The sequence below is a fragment of the Panthera pardus genome, unplaced genomic scaffold, assembly GCF_024362965.1.
Source record: "Panthera pardus isolate Hobbes unplaced genomic scaffold, ASM2436296v1 HiC_scaffold_13, whole genome shotgun sequence".
Taxonomy (NCBI): domain Eukaryota; kingdom Metazoa; phylum Chordata; class Mammalia; order Carnivora; family Felidae; genus Panthera; species Panthera pardus.
Genome location: NW_026526688.1, coordinates 73,372,330 through 73,395,477, shown reverse-complemented (window position 1 = coordinate 73,395,477; position 23,148 = coordinate 73,372,330). Strand labels below are relative to the sequence as shown.

Sequence of the window (23,148 nt, the reverse complement as noted above, 5' to 3'; positions counted from 1 at the left end):
TTTACTTAGTTCTTACTGTCAGAAATTCCTCAAATGGAGATTCATTGAATGAGCACAGATTTGGAGTTTGAGACACGTGAAACCAAGCATAAATCCTAGCCCTGGCTATTTAGTTTAGGTAAATTACCTGGCTCTACCACCAGTAAGTTATTCAGGTTCCATGGAGCTGGGTTTCCTCTTCTAGAAAATGAGGATATTAATAATGACTTTATAGGATTGCTGGGAGAAAGAATAGAGTGCATATTTAGAATGTTCCTTTGCAGGAACATGATCTAGATTGCAGTGTCCTACCCATGTTTCTCATCCCCACCATCATCAGGTATAGACAAGTATCTATAAAAGCTCTAAATTTAGAAAGAAAACATTTAATAGCCATGGACTAATTGAAGTTTGATCTTCAGGTGAAAGAACCTGTACTGTTTCTGGAAATATGGCCTGGAAGCCACAGTTCTTCCTGTTCTATTGGAACCAGTTTCCCTAGACAACCAGCGTAGCCCAAGAAAACGTCAGGCTCTTAGGTACTTACCTGGATGTTAATGGAAATCATACCTTGCTCTAGTATCCTAACTTTGGTATTGAGAGGTTTTTTGTTGTTGTTTTGGGGGGCGTTTTATAGCTTCTATTCTGTTATTAAGAAAAATTAAGTATATTCTATAAGAGTAACTCACTACACTACAAAAGTTGAAATTTCACAAACTCACTTTTATTTATTGTCACCAGTTATCAATTCAGAAAACCAAACTACATTTACAAACCACCATCTGATGTTACCAACACCCCTGACGGAAAACTTAGGGTAGATATGACTGTTGGCAGCTGGAAAAATCATAAAGGTGCATTTTGATGAGCTGATGATGAAAGAAGCTGGTCTTCAGAAACTGTGGAACAGGGGCTGAGCCCCCAGCCCCAAATGGCCAAGGAACCCCAGACTGAGGTAGGCCCAAAGCACTCTGTCTCCACCAAGCAGAGCACTTAGCTTGCTATCATGTTCTGTTACTGTTAGCAAAAGAAAAATAAAATAGAAATGCAACACTATATTGCCAGTGTCACTTAGTAGAAAGTGTGCCAATTATAGCGCAGATCAAAGCGGATTTTTTAATAAAACGCTGGTGTCTAGGCTTTGATAATTGGAATTTTGCACTTGGAATGGATCTGCAGTTCTAATGCTTTCCTTGCCCGGTTTTTATTTTTGGCATAATAATCGGCATATGCTGTGAACGTTGTGTAAGTAAGAAAGACAAGAACCCGTCTGTCAGATGACTCAGGGCTGGCACACCTACTAGACCCGCCTTTGCCTTGGAAGATATGTGTATATTCTTCTCAGAGATATCGAGGATTTACTGTCACCAGTGAGATGCGAGAACCACTGAGCTCTCATTACGGGCAGTAGTCCACGTTTTCCTTACAGTAAAAGCCTTGTGGATACCAACTTCGTGTTCATTCTTCCGTGTTACTGTGCCAGTGATATAACAACGTGAGAATGAAACTGCAGTAACATTTTCTTTCTGATATATGTACACATGGAGCTTTTGCCCAAGTTATCAAATACACATCAAACTGAGATTTAGATTCTTCAAATGCTAAATGCTCAAGAGCATAATCAGGTTACTTCAATCCATTACAAACTGTGCATGTGCATATGTATATACCCAAAGCAGAATGTGATAAATATTTATGTTGTCCAAAAGCTTTTAAACTATCTCCTGCTAAAACTGCATCCTCAAAACATTGCAAATTTGATCACTTTGTTTTATGTTAATCTACCAAATCATGGTTGAATACTACCATTTGTTATTTACATACATGACGTTAGTAAAACTTCAAAATTCTTTCTGGTTTGGACAGTGAGTAGATGTTTTTAAGCTAAAGTGACAAGGAGTTTGAATATAAAAGTAAACCTTTGGTTTGTGACTACAAAAGAGGGAAAACACTGGCACAGACAGAAAACAGTTCTCATCAGAGATCCATGTTATCGTAACTTATTAAATCAGTAACTAATAAAATGGATTTCTCACATTTTTACCTTTAAGAAGAGTAATCATAACCTTAGAGAACTTTGCTGATTTTTCATACACACCAGTTTTCTATTTTAACTGGTATAATGGCTTAAAATACATATATATCATAGGGGCGCCTGGGTGGCTCAGTCGGTTGAGTGTCCGACTTTGGCTCAGGTCATGATCTCACAGCTCATGGGTTCGAGCCCCACATTGGGCTCTGTGCTGACAGCTTGGAGCCTGGAGTCTGCTTTGGATTCTGTGTCTTCCTCTCTCTCTGCCCCTAACCCAGAGCATTCTGCCTCTTTCTCTCTCAAAAATAAATAAACATTAAAAAAAATTTTTAAAAACCCCACTTATTTAAAAATATGTATTTATTATAAAGGCTATATTAGGTACCTTTACACACAAGTTTGAAGATTATGCGACGAAGGTGGCATGAAAGATGAATATAATAAAAGGTTTTTAAAAAAGTTTCTTGACAGCAGTTTGGAAGACCTCATAATAAAAACAACTAAAATGCTTGATGAAGTGTGTGTGTGTGTGTGTGTGTGTGTATTGAAATGAATTGTTGAGTTGGTATAGCAGAAAGCAATCCTCAGAGGACAAAAAAATAACTGAAAACAGTAATCCATGGAGTTAAGCAAGCACTAAAATCCCATTTTTATTCGAAAAGTCTCCAACCTTCTTCCTTGAGATTCATCTCTGATAGTCCCACGGGGTAGAAAAGCAAGGGAAGAGGCCCGAACCCAAAAGGTGAAGAGCCTAGTGGAAAACCTGGAATAAAGCTGTAAACTCAAAGGCTACCTATGCCTCAGGTGAATGATCAATATTTAAAAGACAAAAACAAGTGAAGAACTGATGCACAGAAACCTGTTTTTCTTGACCTTGGTGTTGGTTGGGAGGGAGAAAAAGTTTCTGCTGTGAATTCATTAACTTAAGCACAATTTATGGTAGCCATACTTTCACAGCTATATATTTGTAAAAACCTTCAATAATTAAATTTAGGCTACTCTTTGCTTGATGATGTACCCAGGCAATTTGCAGAAGGAAAACAAATCCCCTCTCAAGGGCATGAATTCAATCTGGTCTGCAAAGAATCCTCCAAGAAAAAGTTTCAAGGATAATGAGCAGCTCATAGTTAATGAGTACAAAAATCACAGAGAAATAAAGTACCATGAGTGAAAGGTAGCAAATCCACAGAAATATGAATAAATCATCAAAGATTTAAGATGCTGGAATTATTGGACACAGAATGTGACTTTCACATATGTTTAAATACATTTTTAAAAGCTTTGAAACATGAGCAAGGAATACGAGACTACTTTCTTACAGGTTTCCAATTATGGAATGGATAAATCACAGGGATGAAAGGTACCGCATAGGGGATATAGTCAATAATATTGTAATAGCAGTGTATGGTGACAGAGGGCAGTTACACTTGTGGTGAGTGAAGTATATAACCTATAGGCTTGTCAAATCACTATGTTGTACCTGAAACTGAGGTAACACCGTGTGTTAACTATACTTCGATTTTTAAAAAAGAGATTACTTAAAAAAATTTTTTTTCACATTTATTTATTTTTGAGAGACAGAGACAGAGCACAAGCGGGAGAGGGGCAAAGAAGGAGACACAGAATCTGAAGCAGGCTCTAGGCTCTGAGCTGTCAACACAGAGCCCGATGTGGGGCTTGAACCCACACACCGTGAGATCATGACCTTAGCTGAAGTCAGATGCCCAACTGACTGAGCCACCCAGGCACCCCAAAAAGAGATATTATTTTTTTTTACAAGACCGGGAATTGTTGACAAAGAACCAAAGGGAACTTCTGGAAATAAAAAATACAGTTCCCTAGATTGAAGACAAAGGGGCAAGGAGATAAAAATATGAAAGATAAATGTAGGAGAGAGTGTCTGGCTCAATACTTGTCCAACTAGAGTTCCCCCCAAAAAGATACAAATAAGTTATATTTAGATCAACAGCTGACTTCTTAAGGCAACAATTAGGAACCAGAAGACAGTAGGATAATATCTTAAATGTGATGAGAGAAAATAACTGTGAACTTAGACCAGCAAAAATATCTTTGGAAAACAAGAATTAAACAAAGATATTTTTAGACAACCAAAATCTGAAGAAGTTTACTATGACAGACTCTCACTACAGGATGTACTTCAGGCAGAAAGAAGATAAAAGCAGAGGAAAGTCTGAGATGTAAGAAAGAACAGTTAGCAAAGAAGCAGATAAATCTGTTTAAAAATATTCATCATGTCTAATTTGAAAGAACTAAAATTATAACCCACAAAAATTTATAAATTGAAACAGGGATATTTGGAGATAAAGAATTCTAAGTCTCTTGTATTATTCAGGAGCAGGATATTGGTTAATGTTAGAAGATAGCTATATAACTCCAACAAACACAGGGGGAAATGGTCATTTTCAGGTAATGATTGTATATTTTGAATGTTCAGAAAAATATTAGAACCAATAAGAGTTTACAGGTTTGCTAGGTACTAAATTAAAATGTAAAAGCCAATTTGAAGTATACCTAACAGCACTGTCATAAAAATCATTTTTTCCATTTACTTTAGCAAGAAAAAGTATAAAGTATTTAGACTAAATCTAACAAGAACCATTCATGCCTGGTATAAAAAATGTAAACCTGTATTAAAATATATTAAGGAGGGGCGCCTGGATGGCGCAGTCGGTTAAGCGTCCGACTTCAGCCAGGTCACGATCTCGCGGTCCGTGAGTTCGAGCCCCGCGTCAGGCTCTGGGCTGATGGCTCGGAGCCTGGAGCCTGTTTCCGATTCTGTGTCTCCCTCTCTCTCTGCCCCTCCCCCGTTCATGCTCTGTCTCTCTCTGTCCCAAAAATAAATAAAAAACGTTGAAAAAAAATTAAAAAAAAATATATTAAGGAATAAATGGATGTGATTTTATATATTATCCCTGAATTAGAAGACAATACCATAAAGATATTAGTTTTCCCCAAACTGATATTTAGAATTGATACAATTCCAATAAAAAAATTCTAGCAACCTAAACGTCTGTTGATGGATGAATGAATAAAGAAAATGTAGTGTATACATACAATGGCACATTATTCAGTCTTAACAAAGAAGAAAATCCCGCCATATGTGACAACATGGACGAACCCTGAGGAATTAGGTTAAGTCACAGAAAGACAAATATTGCATGATTCCACTTATATGAGGTATCTAAAATAGTCAAATTCCTAGGGGCAAGGAGTAGAATTGTGGCAGCCAGCTGCCATGGGGGAGGGGCAATGGAGAGTTGCTGTTCAGGGGGTATAAAGTTTTAGTTATGCAAGATGCCTAAGTTCTAGAAATCTGAGAGACAACACTACCCCAATAGTTAGCAATACTGTGTTGCCCACTTAAAATTTTGCTAAAAGAGAGAAAAATAGTGTTAAAAAAGAGTTTACCACAGTTTTAAAAAAGAGAAGCTTTGGTAGATGATTATTAACTATCCTACATAGCTATACAGGGCTTTGTGAGGAGGATACTTTGGCCTGATAACTTAATTACTTAATTCTAGATTGGGGCTATGCAACTGTTTTGGACATTTTCTTTGTTAATTAGGATGAGGTTTCACCTGAAATTAAATATGCATGCCATGATTACATGGGCTAAATGCATGAAAGGTGTCGATGCATGAAAGGTGATGTTCCATCACCCAAAGACTTATGAATAAATCTTCTTTTCTTGGAAAAAAAATCCCAATAGGCTGTGTGTGTGTGTGTGTGTGTGTGTGTATACATATATGTGTGTGTGTGTGTGTGTGTGTGTGTGTGTGTGTGTGTGTGTGTGTGTGAAAACTTGGCAAGTGGGTACAATGATTTATATTAGAGCAAAGGGCCAATAACATCTAATATACTCCTGAAGAACAGGAGGATGGGGCTGCTTCCTTGGTATGAAAACTGATTAGAAAGCCTACGTGTGAGGGAGTGTGGTAGTGCTGTGTGGATAGAAAAGGAGATGAATGCAAAGGAGTCAAGGAGCCTCTAAAGGGTCATGGGAAAATAACATGACCGTGAGGGTTTTGCGATTGGGATAACTGGGAATCCTCTTTTTAAAAAAGAAGAAGAAAAAGAAAAAGGAAAGTTATCCCTAACTCATGCAAAACATGAAACTCAATTCTAGATGCACTACACATGTAAACATGAAACACAGGAAAACTATAAAAAGCTTAAAAGACACTGTAACAATATATTCATGATCTCAGGATAGGGAAGAGTCTCTTCACCTACAAAACGGGAAAATCATAAAGTAAAAGGCTGATTAATTCTAACTAAAATAAAAATGTGCCAGTAAGAGAGTGAAAGACAAGTCACAAAGTAAAAATTTTCAAAAGAAAAAAAAAACAGACAAAGAGGGTGCCTGGGTGGCTCAGTTGGTTAAGTGTCTGACTCTTGATTTTGGGTCAGGTCATGATTTCACGGTTCCTGTGCTGACAGCGCAGAGCCTGCTTGGGATTCTCTGTCTCCCTTTCTCCCTGCCCTTCTTCCCTGCTCACTCTCTCAAAATAAACAAACATTTAAAAAAAGCAAAGGACAAATGCTAATAAAATATGTTAAAAATCTGTAGGCTTCAGAAAGAGAAACATAAACAACCCAGTAGAAAAATAGCAAAGTGTATCAGTCTGCATTTTTCATATGGGAGAAAATAGGAATGGCCAATAAACTATAGAAAATGCTCAGATTCATGAGTAATACAGAAATGCAAATTACAACCCCAGTGAGATACCACTTCGCACCTGCCAGATTGGCGTAAGAAAGGACGCAAACAACCGTGATTGCCCCCATTCGGTGCTGGTGGCACGTGAAGTGGGACAAAGCAGTTTGTAGAACAATTTGGCACTATCTGTAATGCCGAACATATGCATCCTCTGATGTATATGCCCAGCCTATACTCTAGGGCCTAGAGAACTCTTTACATATGTGCCAGAAGACACGTACAAGGTTTCTCCTAAGAGCGCTTGTTATTGTATCCCCACACAGGAAAACCTCCCTGTCCATCAGCAGTGGAATGGATAAATAAGTTGTGACATAGACTGACAACTGAAAGCCACAAAGAAATGAAAATGAAAGAACCCCATCTGCACACATTAACAAGAAGGATTCTAATTTTGAATAAAAGGAATCAAATTTCAATAAAATACGTAGACTAGGAATCCATTTATATAAAATTCAAAAATAAGCAACCTTAAACAGCTTTATTGTATAGAAGTGCGTTTCCTGTAAGTCACGAGAGAGTGATTATCCCTGAAGTTGGGACATTAGTCAGCCTGGAGCAGTAGAGAGAAAGGATGCAATCAGAAAAGGGCTCAGAGGGAGCACCAATGATGGTTGTGTTCTATTTTATGATCTCGGCTGCTGCTTATTCTTTGCTACTCCTCATTAATGTGTGCATAATGGTTTATGCACTATAAGTCACAGTAAAAATGTTGAGCAAAAGAAATCAAGTCATAGAAGAGAGTACGTTAGCATGATTCTGTTGTGATGTTTCAAGCAAGGTAAAATGAAAGAATACATTGTTTAGGGATTCAAAGACAGTGGGAAAATTATAATGAAAAAAAGGCAGTGATCAATACCAAATTCAGATTATTGGTTACAGACTACCTCAGATAAAGGAAGAGAGATGTGAGAGGGAAGGGACACAAGAGGGCTTCCTGAGGTTCTACTAACGTCTCCTCTCTGGAGATAGGTGGCAAGTACATGCTCATTAAATAGTTTTATATGTCTTAGCATATCATCTTGTAGCTGTTTCACAGTAAAATTTTGAAATAAATTTCAACATAAACAAATATTTAAATTGAAGAGCAAAGAGTTATCTGTGGATGACCTCTTTGGACTAACTGTAGGCATATTTTACCTGAATTTTGACGAGAGACTCTAGAAAAAATAGGGCCATGCCTGGGTCATGTGAAGGGTGACGTGGCAGAAGGATGTGGGTAGCCTGGGGAAATGTGCAGTCTCGGCTACTGGCCTTATTCCTAAACATTCTATGCTCCTTTCCCGGAACTTAAGATACCCGGACTACTAGAAGATTAAGGCTTTGTGATGTTCGCAAATGACCCTCCTGTCAACAGACAAGGTGCTTCCTGCACCACCCTTGAACCAAACGTTGGGGTGAAGAGATGAAGAGCTACCTCAGAAAGGCTGCCAACCAAAGGTGGTGTGGACTAAAAAGTCGTAACACTCCCCGGGACGAGAAGGCATTTGCTTAAGAAATTACCCCCTTCTCAATTCTTCCCATGTGCATGTAGTACAGATTAAATAAAGCAGTTGTATGGTAATATAGAAATTATTAAAAACATTCTTCTTGAGGTTTGACATTGCAGCAGTAGATATGTATCTAGTTGTTGGTCAAAAAGTATGTTTCAAATAATCAATTGGTATTCATTTAAAACACAATAATGGTCTTATTAAAGCTAAATTTAATACATGCTGTATTTGGAAGTAATTTCTTTACCACCACACAGAAACCTTTCCAGCTGTCCTTTTTTGTTGCATTGTTGACATTCAGTGGCGCATTAAGAAGAATCTCATGGTGAAAATGCCCTATGGCTAGACATGTGTGGTTATTTTCAATTCAAACTCAATATTGATGGTCTCCCTACTATATCTCCCACTGCCCCAAATAGATGAGACAGTTATAAGTAGAAACCAATTTGTCTTCGAAAATTCAAAGGGTAGGCTAGATACTGCCTAATTTGGAAATGTGAAGAACAGGATTCTTAGCAAGTACATGTAAATAAAGAAGTGGTCTTGATTTCTCACAATTTCTCATCAGCTACCATAAAAAATTTGTTTCTTGTTTACCTTTTCAAATATGTTCCTCTCATGTTTCTACCTTTCAAATTTTGAGTTTCCTTTGCAGAAGTATTTCTTACTAGTAACATTAAATGGAGCAGGAGATAAAGTTATTACAGGAAACAGAAGGATTACCTGAGTTGGAGCACAGGGAAAAAACCCCATCTTCGTTTCCACTAAAAATTGAATATTTAATGCTGTCTTGTATTGGGTCAGGAGCAACAGCTTTTACAGTCACAATAGAAGTACCTGCAAAAATTAGGTTGAAAAAAAAAAAAAGAAAAAACTTTAGGAAAAGAAAATTTCAGGGAAAAACCAGAGCAAACACTGGGTACTTATTATTTGCTTACTACATTTTCATTTGTTCATTCATTCAATGATTAGTCATTGAGAGTCTTCAATAAGCTAAATCCCATGCCAGGTGCTAGAGACAGAGTAGTAAGTTAGAAAAGATCTCAATCTCATGGTGATTAGCTAACGGAAGGAGACAGACAATAAACCATTAAACAAATACATAATCAAAGTAGATTTCTGATGTGCTAAGTTCCCTGGAAGAATAAACAAGGTAATGTGACAGAAAACACTTTTTTAGCGGGGAAGGCAGACGTATGACATTTCAAATGATAGGAACAGACTGATTATCAGCATGAAAGAAGAATCAGCAAGCACTGAGGGAGGCAACGATGTGATTAGAACTGGGATTTCACTGGAAGGTTCTCAAGAATCCATTTGGGCCCCAAGTCAGCACTTTGCTGTCTTCATGTGTAATATCTCATGCCCTTTGCTGTTTCTGCTTTACTTCCTCTCCAGGTTGTCCATTTGTCCTCCTCTTTTAATTGCCCATCTTTTTGGTTTTTGTAATTATTTTTTATTTAATCAACTTTATTAAGGTAACATTTACATACAACAATATACACATATCTTAAGTATACTCTTATGTGTGTTTGAACAACTATATGCACCTGTGTAACGACCATCATGATCAAGATGTAGAGTATTTCTATCACTCCAAAAAATTCCCTTGTGACTTTCTGTAGCCAGTTTCCTATTACTTCTGGTGCTAGACAATCAATGATTTACTATTACTTTGTTTTGCTTCTAAAATTTCATACACATACAACTTATACAGTATCTGTCTTCTTTTGATTGGCATTATTTTTGGAGAATCAAATATTAAGAGTTCATTCCAGGGGCGCCTGGGTGGCGCAGTCGGTTAAGCGTCCGACTTCAGCCAGGTCACGATCTCGCGGTCTGTGAGTTCGAGCCCCGCGTCAGGCTCTGGGCTGATGGCTCGGAGCCTGGAGCCTGTTTCCGATTCTGTGTCTCCCTCTCTCTCTGCCCCTCCCCCGTTCATGCTCTGTCTCTCTCTGTCCCAAAAATAAAAAATAAAAAAATCGTTGAAAAAAAATTAAAAAAAAAAAAAAAAAAAAAAAGAGTTCATTCCATTTTTGCTGTAGAGTATATTCTACTGAATGGACATACCACAATGTGTTGATACATTTTTCTATATATGGACATTTGGATTGTTTTTAGTTTGAGGCTATTATGAATACAGCTGCTATAAACATCCATGTAACAGTGTTTGTGTGGACATATGTTTTCATTCCTCATGGATAAACACATACAGTGAGTGTATGTTTAACTTTATAAAAAACTGTCCAACTATTTTCCAAAGTGATACTATACCATTTTACGTTCCTGCTAGCAACATATGAGAATTCTAGTTGCTCCATATCCACTGGTCTTCTTAATTTTAGTCATTCTAATGGATGTGTGGTAGTATCTCATTGTGGTTTTAATTTTAATTTCCCTGATGTCTGATGATGTGAGTCTTCTCATGCTTATTGGCACAAGAAGAAAACTGAAAGGGAACATTTGAGAAGAACACAGGTGCTGACGTGGTGTCAGAGAGGAGCACACAGCAGGGATCATTAACTCAGATGCCTTCGGTAAAAGTAAGAGCATGGGCAAATGAAGAAGACAGATGGGTGGAAAAAGCAAGAGACTGTCTGATGTGCCTGAGGCACTCAGCTTCAACTCATTGCTGCCAGTAGGGAAGAGAAAACAGGCTTTAGGAAGTTTTAAATTCTGGTCAAGAGAAGCTCAAAAATTCATATTTGTTTTCATGTGAAATCTCCCAATTCATAAATGTCAGAACATAATTTAATTTAGGGGAAAAACATAAGCCATCACATGGGTCGAACAAAACACAGCTGTGGCCTGACTACAATTCTGAGCCTGCTCATTTACCATCCCTGATAGAGAAGACAAATCTCTCCTTTTTGTTATCAGCCCTTCTGGCACCTAGACTGTGGTACTTCTTTTTCATCCAGGGACTTGTACTTAACACACTCGAAGACCAATCTTATCTTTCCACTAAATTGGACTTAATTCTGTGAGAGCACAGGAGGTTTCCTGTATATTTGTGTTCCATAGATTTCTGCAACTCCAGATAAGTTTTGCCTCTAAAATTTCATATACTTGAAAATCAGAGGGGCTGTTTTCTTATGCATAGCATGCCTTTTCGAGAATCAATCATATTGTTCCCTATATTAAAAGTTTGTCCCTTTGTACATAATAGGTGCCCAAAAAGTATGGGAAGAAAGGAGATAACAGAAGAGACAGAGGAAGTAAGAGACGGAGATGCTCACTGAAGTGTTCTAGCCTGAGAGGCTAGAAGAATACCTCTCTGCCCACAGGACCCTTCTAAACCAACAGCAACTATGGTGGAAAAAAAGGCATATATATATATATATATATATATATATATATATGCCTCACTGCTATAACACAATATCTGACAGTGGAATTTGCAGTAGCTAAAAAAAAAAAAACAAACAAAAAAAAACACCTATTCTGGGCCTCTGCTGGGCCTCTTCATTGACTTCTACTGCGCAGGCCCCAGGGACCAAGCTTGAAAGCCATCTTGCTCAAAGGTACAGTAAAAACAATCCCTAAACCAGGCCAAATCAATAGATCTGCTTTTTTCTGGATACTAAAAAGGGTTTCACTAAAGAGAAGAGAAGAAAGAAAAGGCCCTGGAACAGATAATATATTCCCCAGGAGCCTTTTCAACACTTAACACTCAAAGAAAACTGCAGTGATCGCTATACATATTTAAGGAAACAAGTATATGACACTGTTCACGAAATTGAAAATTCATTGAAAAAAGACATAAAATAGAATTCATTATGGAGAAAGGATGGGAAAAGCAAAACTGGATATATTACTCTCTTTAAAAACATTATGTTTAACATAAACTGTAACAAAGTTTTAAAACCATTTTTTGAGGCTTCCAAGTGGTGGTTCGTTTCAAGCCAATTATGAAGTCATTTGGTGACAATGTAAAGGATTTTAATTAATCCTCGTGGCATCAAGTTGCTGCACATGTTGAGAATCTTTCAAGCTGCATCATAATCTGATACTTATTTTACTACATGTTAGGAGACATATGACTAATATAAAAATGCCTTATATTTTCGGTAGGAATATGCCTTCCCAGTAGTGCAGTATGTTTTACTTTCGGTGCATAATCACAATTCTGTGCTTACAATACAATTTAGTTTTTAAACACAGGAAATTTTATTTCAACTGGCTAGTCGTATATTCTTAAGAATGGCAGTAATAAGAGAAACAGTTATGTACAAGAAAAGATGTAAGTCTTGGTGACAGCCTTTTCTCTATGGGTTAGGATGCTTTAATTATATACCCGATTACAAAAGAAAACATGGAGATAGCTTACATGTAAAAGAACAAAGATGAGCAAAGAACTGTAAATAAGAATCACAGATGGCTTCTCTTAGAAAAGGAACAATCCTATTTTTATTGCAAATAAAATGTTCATGATATCAAGTGAAATTGTAGCACACAAAGAATTTCATTCGATGAAAATATTTCAAAGTAGATGCTAATGTCAGCAAAGAGCTACAAATAGTTATATATGTTCTTCCTTGGATGAAGTTAAATTTGAGACTACCCCCAAAAAGAGGAAATAACTAATGGGCCTTGAATCCTTCTAAGTCTTGGCTTATTGTGCACATTTTAAGTAAAAGTCTTTCTCTGGACATCTAGAGAAATTTTACAATTACTGCTCATTTCACATCGAGGTAGGAATGATAAAATGAAAACCAACACTGTACCTTTAAATCCCATCAGGCAACTGAAACATAGAAAAATTTACATTTTCGGCTTCTATGAATTTCACTGTAAGTGTAACATTGCATCAAAAGTGTAATACATTCCATGTTCTTGGTTTTCTTCTTTACAAAAATACAGTTAAAAAACTAATATCAGGGGCATGTGGGTGGCTCAATCAGTTAAGCCTCCGACTTCGGCTCAGGTCATGATCTCTCGGTTCGCAAGTTCAAGCCCTGCATTGGGCTCTGGGCTGACAGGCCGGAGCCTGGAACCTGCTTCAGATTCTGTGTTTCCCTCTCTCTGCCCCTCCCCTGTTCACGCTCTGTCTCTCTCTCTTTCTCAAAAATAAAATAAAAAATAAACATTAAAAAAAAAAACAAATACCATCTACAGCAGCAGTGAACTATCTATTCAAAAGCAGAATTATGGGGGTGGCTGGGTGGCTCAGTTAGTTAAGCGTCCAACTGGATTTCAGCTCAGGTCACAATCTCACAGTTCATGGGATTGAGCCCTGCATCAGCTCTGTGCTTACAGCGTGGAGCCTGCTTGGAATTCTCTTTGCTCTTCTCTTACTCATGTGTATGTTCACGTGAACATGCTCTCTCTCTCAAAAATAAAGGAATTAGGGGGCGCCTGGGTGGCTCAGTTGGTTGAGCGTCTGACTTCGGCTCAGGTCATGATCTCACGGCTCGTGAGTTCGAGCCCTGCGTCAGGCTCTGGGCTGACAGCTCAGTGCCTGGAGCCTGCTTCGGATTCTTATCTCCCTCTCTCTCTGCCCCTAACCCACTTGCATTCTGTTTCTGTCTCTCTCAAAAATAAATAAACATTAAAAAAAAAAATAAAATAAAGGGATTAAATATTTTTAAAAAATAGATAAAAGCAGAATTGTGTAACAATGTTATGTGACTATAAAAATCAAAATTCATGGAAATTTTTAGATGAAGTAACAATAAAAACATTTTATTCAGAACTACCCATGAGTAAATAATTCTAGTTTTACTTTTGTCATTTCTAAGCAGTGCAAGTATTTTATTGACGACTGACTTGAGAGTTTTTAAACATTTCAATGATTTTAAACTATCCAATATCTCTTAATCATCCAGCCACTGAAATACTGAACGTATTTCAATCATTTAAGACAAAAAGTGGGAGTGACATCAGCAAGATGGCTGAATAGAAAGCCCTAGACCTCATCCCTTATAGAGACATTGAATGAACAACAATAATATATAGACCAAAAAGCCTTCATGAAAACTCCAGGCCAGAAGGGAGTGGTATGATATATTCAAAGGTCTGAAAGAAAAAACCTGACACCAAGAATACTATATCCAGCAAAACTGCCCTTTAGAGATGAGAAAGAAATAAAGATCTTCTCAGGTAAACAAAAGCTGAGAGAGCTCATCACCACTAAACCTACCTGACAAGAAAGACTGAATATTTCCAGTTGCAATGAAAGGACATTAGATAACAACATAAAAGCATATGAAAACATGAAGCTCTCTGGTAAAGGTAAATATACAAATACCAAATCTCATAACACTGTAATGGTGGTACATAGATCATTTTAATTCTGGTGTAAAGTTTAGAGATAAAAGCATAAGAAATCAGTATAACCATAAAACTATGTTAATGGATAAAAATACTAAAAGAGGTAATTTATGAAATCAGTAACGAAGTGGGAGGGAGAAGTAAAGGGACAGTTTTTTGTATGTGATTGAAATTAATTGTTACTGGTTTATTTATTTATTTATTTATTTTTTTAATTTTTTTTTTTAACATTTATTTATTTTTGAGACAGAGAGAGACAGAGCATGAACAGGGGAGGGGCAGAGAGAGAGGGAGACACAGAATCTGAAACAGGCTCCAGGCTCTGAGCTGTCAGCACAGAGCCCAACGCGGGGCTCGAACTCACGGACCGTGAGATCATGACCTGAGCTGAAGTCGGACGCTTAACCGACCAAGCCACCCAGGCGCCCCTAATTGTTACTGGTTTAAAATAGATTGTTAAAGCTATTAGATGTGTTATGCAATCCCTATGGTAACCACAAAGGAATTATCTATAGATGAAATGCAAAAGGAAATAAGAAGGGACCCAAAACATGTCACTACAAAAAACTAATGAAATAAGGGAAGGTGGCAAGAGAAGAAAAGAACAAAATTAAAAACATACACAAAACAATTTTAAAAAACTTTTTTAATGTTTTATTTTTGAGAGAGAGAGAGAGACAGAGAGACAGAGCATGAGTGGGGGAGGGGCAGAGAGAGAGGGAGACAGAGAATCCAAAGCAGACTCCAAAGCTGTCAGCACAGAGCCCGACGTGGGGCTTGAACCCACGAACCACGAGATCATGACCTGAGCTGAAGTCGGATGCTTCAGCGACTAAGCCACCCAGGTGCCCCTACATAAAACAGTATAAAAACGGCTGTATTAAGTCCTTCCTATCAGTAATTTTTAAAAATCTAAATGGATGAAACTCCTCAATCAAGAAACATGGAATAGCTGAATGGATTAAAAAAAACAAGATCCAAGTATATACTACCACCAAAAAACTCACTTTAGATATAAAGACAGGGATAGGCCACAAGTAGAAAGGTGGGAAAAGATATTCCATGCAAATAATATCCAAAAGAAAATAGGGGAGGTTATAGTTACATCCAACAAAATAGAGTGCAAGTCAGAAACTGTCACGAGACAAATAAGGACACTACATAAAAAGTTCTATTAACCAGGAAGATAAAACAATTATAAATAAATATGCACTTAACAGCAGAACACCCATATATATGAAGAAAATACTGATGGAATTGAAGGGAGAAGCAGATAGTAACATAATTAATAGTAGAAGATTTCAATACCTCACTTTAAATAATGGACAGATCAAACAGTTAGAAAATCAATGAAGAAATGAAGGACTTGAATAATATTATAGAAATTGGACCGAAGAGACATACATGGAACACTCTACCCAACAACAGCATAATACACACCCTCAAGTGTTTTATATGTTCCCACTTGTTCCTCAAGTGCACATTCTCCAGGACAGATGACATGTTAGGGAACAACAGGAGTCGTAACAAATTTAAGAATATTAAAATCATACCAAGTATCTTTTCTAACTACAATGGAACGAAAGTAGAAATCAACAGCAAAGGAAAACTGGAATATTCACAGACACATGGAAATTAAATAACAACTCTTAAACAATGAGCAGGTCAAAGAAGAAATCTAAAGGATAATTAGATAATGTCTTGAAATAAATGAAACAAAAACACAATATACCAAAACATGGGCTGCAGCAAAAACAATGCTGAGGGAATTTTACAGCAATAAATGCCTACATTAAAAAAAGAAGAAAGACTGCATATCAACAACCTAATTTACACCCCAATGGACTAGAAAATGGAACTAAAAGCAAAGTTAGCAGAAAGAAATAATAAATATTAGAACAGAAATAAGTGAAAAACAGTAAATAAACAAGAGGAAAAATCACTTAAAGTAAGTTTTTTTAAAAAATCAGCAAAATTGGGGCACCTGGGTAGCTTAGTTAGTGAAGCACCTGACTTCCGCTCCGGTTATGATCTTGCGGTTCATGAGTTCGAGCACCGCGTTGGGCTCCACGTGGACAGTGTGGAGCCTGCTTGGGATTCTCTCTCTCCCTCTTTCTCTGACCCTTCCCACTTGGGCTCACTCGCTCTCTCTCTCTCTCTCTCTCTCTCTCTCTCTCAAAATAAATAAAATTTAAAAAATCAGCAAAACTGACAAATCCTTAGCCTAGACAAAGAAAAAAAGTAAAAAGACTCAAGTAACAAAAACTAGAAATGAAAGAGGAGATATTACAAATGATGCCACAGAAATAAAAGGTATCATAAGAGACTACTATGAACAATGATACACCCAAATAAGATAACCTAGGAGAAAAGAACATATTTCCAGAAACACACACCCTACCAAAATTGAATTTACAGAAAGAAAAAAATCTGAACAGATGTATATAGAACTAGTAAGAAGACTGAATCAATAATCAAAACCTCCCCATAAAGAGAACCAGATGGCTTCACTGGTGAAGTCTACCAAACATTTAAAGAAGAATTAACACCAATCATTCTCAAACTCTTCCAAAATATTGAAGACAACACTTCCAAACTTATTTTATGAGGCCAGCATTACTCTGATGCCAAAATACAGAGACACTACAAGAAATCTACCCCTGATGAATATAAATGCAAAGATCCTCAACAAAATACCAGCAAACCGAATTCAACAGCACATTAAAAGGAGCACATGTCATAACAATGTGAGATTTATTCCTGGGATGCAATGATACTTCAATGTATGAAAATCAATCAGTGTGATACACCACCTTAACAGAATAAAGAGTAAAAATCACATGATCATCTCAATACACGCAGAAAAAGCATTTGGCAAAATTCAACACACTCATGATAAACACACTCAATAAACTAGGAACAGAAGGAAATTACCATACATAATAAAGGCCATATAAGAAAAGTCCACAGCTCTAACATTCTTACTCAACAGTGAAATCGAAAAGCTTTTCAACCAAGAACAAGGCAAGAACGCCCACTCTCGCAACTTCTTTGCTACATATAGTACTGAAAGTCCTAGCCAAAGGAATCTGAACTTACAAGCATCAAAATCAGAAAACAAGAATAAAATGATCCTTGCTTTTAGATGACATGATCTATGTAGAACCTAATGTAGAAAACTCTATAGATTAAACACACACACACACACACACACACACACATACACACACACACACACTAGTTAGAACTAATATATGAATTCAGCAAAGTTGTAGAATACAAAATCACTTGTGTTTCTATGCACTAACAATGCACAATCTGAAAAAAGAAATTCGGAAAACAATCCCGTTTACAATAGCATGAAAAAAATTGGGATAAATTTAACCAAGGAGGTGAAAGTCTTATACACTAAAAACTATAAAACATTGCTAAAATAAATTATAGAAGACACAAATACATGGAAAGACATTCTATGGCCACTCCATGAGGAGTGGAAGACTTCATATTAAAATGTCTACACCACCCAAAACAATCTACAGAATCAATGCAATCCATATCAAAATCTCAATGGCTTTTTTTTTTACAGAAACAGAAAAAAAGAATTTTAATATTCACACAGAATCTCAAATGCTTCCAAATAGCCAAAATAATCATGAGGGAAAAAACAACCAAACAGCAGAAGGCGTCACACTTACTAACTTCAATAGTGCAGAGCTAGAGTAATCAAAACAGTATGGTACTGGCCAGATACAGAGAGACCAATAGAACAGAAGATTCCAGAAAGAAATCCCCATGCATATTTTTTTTTATGTTTATTTATTTAATTTGACAGGAGAGCACAAGCAGGGGAGGGGAAGAGAGAGAGAGAGAGAGAGAGAGAGAGAGAGAGAGAGAGAGAGAGAGAGAGAGAGAGAATCCTAAGCAGGCTCCACTCTGTCAGCACGGAGCCCAGTGCGGGGCTCTAATTCACAAACCTTGAGATCATGACACGAGCCAAAATCAAGAGTTGGAAGCTTAACCGACTGAGTGGCCCAGGTGTCCCAAAATGACCAACAGATTTTTAAAAGATGCTCAGTATCACTAATCATCAGGGAAATGCAAATCGAAACCACAAGATATCACCTCACTTCAGTTAGGATGGGTGTTAGAAAACAAAAACAAAAACAAAACAGAAAATAACGAGTGTTGGTGAGGATATGTAGAAATTGGAATCCTTGGACACTGCTGGTGGTGTTATAAAATGGTGTAGCTCCTATGGAATACAGTATGAAGGTTTCTCCAAAAATTAAAATTAAAGCTGTCATATATCCAGAAATCCCACCTGGGTGCATATATCCAAAGAACTGAAAATAAGATATCAAGGGGATACCTGCATATCCATGTTTGCTGCAACATTTTTTATAACAGCCAAGAGATAGAAATAATCTAAATGTCCTTGGATGGATGAGGGGATAAAGAAATGTAGTATATACATACAATAAAGCATTATTCAGCCTTTAACAAGAAGGAAATCCTGTCATAGGCACTGAGGAACCTTGATTTTGTGAATAAGCCAGTCACAAAAAGACAAATACTTCATTGACTCCACTTATACGAGGTATCTAAAGTAGCCACACCCTGAGCAGCAGAAGTAGAATGGCGGTTGCTAGAAGCTGGAGGGAAGGGAAAGAGTTGTTCAATGAGTATAATTTCCGTTTTGAAAGACGAAAATGTTCTAGAAATCCACTGCACAATGACGGGCCTATTGTTATCACTACCATACAGTGCACTTAAAAATGATTATTTACAACGGTAAATTTTCTGTTATGTGTCTCTTACCACAATTAGAAAAGGAAGAAAAGTTGATTTTCCTCTTCCCATCATCAGAAATGACTGCACATATGCTACTAAAGCTTTCCAAAGAATTCACCCCTGGGATGAGACAAAGCATGGAAAATCTCAAAATAAATAATTTTCCAAAATTTGTGAACAGATGAAAACCATGTTTTAAAATGTAAATGCTATGCAATCTTGAACACATTTGCTTTTGTGAACACCTTAAGGAAATTAATAGAGGAAGCTATGAAAAGTGCTTATTGACCTTTTATGAGCTTTAGGAAAAGAGAGATGTGTCAGAAAACCAAGACAGAATTAATACATGAAATGAGAAGTCAACAAAATTGATTAAGTCTGAAATGCATTTTTAATGGGGTTACAGATTTTGGTGGCCAAATTTTTTAAAAGGAAGATTATCTATAAATGGATGCATTGAATCATTTGAAATTCACTTATAACAACTTAGAGAAAGGCAGGTGTTAAAGTGACTCCCTGATGTTCCTACTACCTCTCTAATTTTGTGATTTACAGAAGACTGTATTTAAAGCATGAGCTTGAGAATTTTCAGTGTTGCTTCACTGTTGGATCAGAATCTCAAACCTTGTCTGCAGACCTGAGGCTGTTAATCTCCCCTCATTTTCCAATGATTCCCTGTCTAGTTTGCACCCCCAGGTTGATGACCAGACTCCAATTTCCCTTCGTTTTCAAGAGCTGTCCTTTTTCTCCTTTCCAGCTCCTGGCATCCCTGAGCCAGCTAGAATCCAGAGCCTGCATATGTCCAGAAAGAAAGGTTGCACAATTTTTCAATACAAGTACTTCTCAACTTTGGTGGTTAGATACCTGGCACATTTCCAATTACTTCAAGAAACAAAGTGAATGTCTTAAAAATCTTAAAAATATGTTTTACTTAGATTAAAGAAACGCCGTTTAAGATGTTTTTAGCTGCCACATAATGAATACTATAATCAAGTATTTTAATGATTCCATTTGACTGTCACAGCTTGAGGGAGATGCACTGCTGTCCTCAAAATGTAAAAATCTGAAACCAGGGTTCAACATCCACAAATAATAGATGCTAATTGAAAACAAAAAGGAAAGAAAAGAAATCCTGATATTTCCAAGTGTTTTATTCCCGTTTTATACTCAAATATAAATGAGATTTCTCAGTAAACTTAACAGTGCTATAAATCACAAATGTCCAAATCTCTTCTGGCTTTCAAAAACAAAACAAAATGCCCCTCTGATCTTCAAGACTCTTCAAGCCACTGCCATGGTCCTTTGTTACCCTTCACAGCCAACCCTTTGAAAACAGACTGAACTTCTCATCCCCGCTCGCTCTGCACCTCACTGGACCTTAGCTTCTAAAATAGTTCTAGTGACTTAATTCACCCTAATGTTTCCAATCCTCCCTGAAGTTGCTAAATTTTATCTGGCTGCACATAATTCCTTGTAAGCAGCCGCAGTCGACTCTGGAGTGCATGTTGGTGGTCTCCGTTCCTGGCCTCTATTCTCTGCCAAATCCTGAACTCTTTCACCAAGGTGAACTTACTCTTCAGAACCTCCTTTCCGGATGCTCCTCATGTTGCTAATTGTGTCTTTTTCTCTTATTGTCTTATCCTTTATACTCGGTGCAAGGACTTATCTTTTCAGACATGCCTTCCTTTCTACTGTGTCCTTACCTCCTTGTATCAAGATGGCATCCTCAGACCATCCCCGGAAACACTCCCCTACCCCGTGAAGGAGAGGTTTTCTGAGTGCTGGGTAGCAGCCGACCACCTCATGCACTTCTGCACTGGGGACAGACCTCCAACTAAACTAGTGCTCACTGTTCGGTCCTCATCTTTCCTAACCTCTGCTGCAAATTAGAAATTGTTGACCACTCCCTGCCTTTTGAACGCATCACCTTCCTGCTCCTCTAACACTACCCTCCCAGACTTTCAGTGATGCCCTGGCCAGCCCCTACACCTCAGTCTCTTTGGTAGATGCGTTACTTCAACCCTTGCAAAATACTGCTGTTACTTTGCATTTCTTCTAGGCCCTCTCTCTACCTCCACCTTTGGCTTGCATGCATAATTACATGGGAGTTTCTACCCATTCACAATGCCTGATGTACCTTCAAAAATCTCATCTAATTGCGTGGGGGTTGTGGATGTCTAGGTAGAGGTAATTTTTAAAAGCTCCTCAGGGGCGCCTGGGTGGCTCAGTCAGTTAAGCCACCAACTCTTGATGTTGGGTCAGGTCATGATCTCCCAATGATTGAGCCCTATGTGGGGCTCTGTGCAGAGCCTGCTTGGGATTGTCTCCCTCCCCTTCTCTCTCTCTCTCTCTCTCTGCCCCTCCTCCGCTTGTGCATGTTCTCTCTCTCTCTTTCTCTCTCAAAATAAATGAATAAACTTAAAAATAATAAAATAAAATAAAATAAAATAAAATAAAATAAAATAAAATAAAATAAAATAAAAATAAAATAAAATAAAATAAAATCTCCCCTGACCCTCTATGGTCATTCATCACGTGGATTACCACAGTACCCTCCTAACTTCCTAACTCAGATTTCTCCCCAGGCCTTCACAAGACTTCAAAGTCAGCTAGGTATAAAACCTGTTTTGTCACTGTTTCAACAATCTAAAGGTCATCAAGGTCACACTGGAAAGCTCAAGAGAGCCTCTTCAACTGTTTAGGATTAATAAGCAATAACTTGTAACAACTTTCTGATTACAGTGTGGCTTCCTGTGTCCTTTCTCCTAGAAAGAGAGACCTTTTCATCCTGGCAGGACTGTTGTAATCCACACGGCAAGTATAGTTTTTCATATACCTAAAAACTGACATTCTGGTCGATGTATCAGTCTCCTTCATATTGGTTAATAAGTTCCAACCCTGGGCGAAGTAACTCCCTGGCTTGTTAATAAGATGAGGTGTTGAGCCTATAATGGCTGAGGCCCAGATGTGAGACTGGGGTTAATTTCCAAAGATGAAAGCTGCCTTTTGAGACGTTTATCTTGCTCTGAGACAGACTGACCTCATCGAAGGTACTCTTCTCTATCTCCTCCAGAGCTATCTTAGTCATAGGTAAGGTGATGAAATGCCATACTGGGCTAGTTAGATACCACTCATTCCAATGAGTTTCATTCCAAATATGAGACTGGCCTTAAATAAAATGAAAAAGGGGTGACAGGTGATACGTAATTGCTTCCCCTTTTGTCATTATCATAAAAATGTGTATGTTGGGCCCTGTTCCAAAGATATAGATGACACAGATTATGGGAACTCTTCCCATAACTTCCATAGTTATGGGAGCTTTGTCACCTTGGAAAGTATAATTGCTATCTTGTTTGGAGACAAAATGGAATGGAATGGAATGGTGGGGCTTTAAAACCTGAAAGCATTTCACTGTTGTTATATTATTGCTGTGTAACAACTAGTTGCTCTGGTAAGAATTTATACCCAGTGAACTTTATAGAATTCAATGAAAGATTTGAGATAGAAGGAGAGTAATAATAACAATTTAAAAAATGACTAGTACACTACATGACCTCATTTAATCCTTATAGTAGCCCTATGAGGAAATCCTTATCATTTCCACTTTATAGGAGGAGAAAGACAGCTCATACACTGTGAGTGGAGAATGGTGGTGACCCACTCAGCTACACCAACTCCTATCACACCACACTCTACATACATGTGCCCAGTCTACCAAGAGTAAGAGCCAAAATTTACTGGACCCACTGCCAAAGGACCAAAGAAGAAGGGGTTGCCCTCCAAACTATCAAGATCAGATGTGTTTATGATACAAAATTAAATATGCATAATTCACTAGTTAG

At 37.5% G+C, this 23,148-nt stretch overlaps 1 protein-coding gene across 1 annotated transcript in view; it reads right to left on the bottom strand.

The window, feature by feature from the left end:
• The window catches only part of DCHS2 (dachsous cadherin-related 2), a 242,405-nt gene that overhangs the window by 24,410 nt on the left and 194,847 nt on the right, over positions 1-23,148 (bottom strand). The window contains exon 14 of the mRNA XM_019441220.2: positions 8,966-9,079. Within this exon, the coding sequence (XP_019296765.2) occupies positions 8,966-9,079 (114 nt within the window). The remainder of the gene's footprint in view (positions 1-8,965; positions 9,080-23,148) is intronic.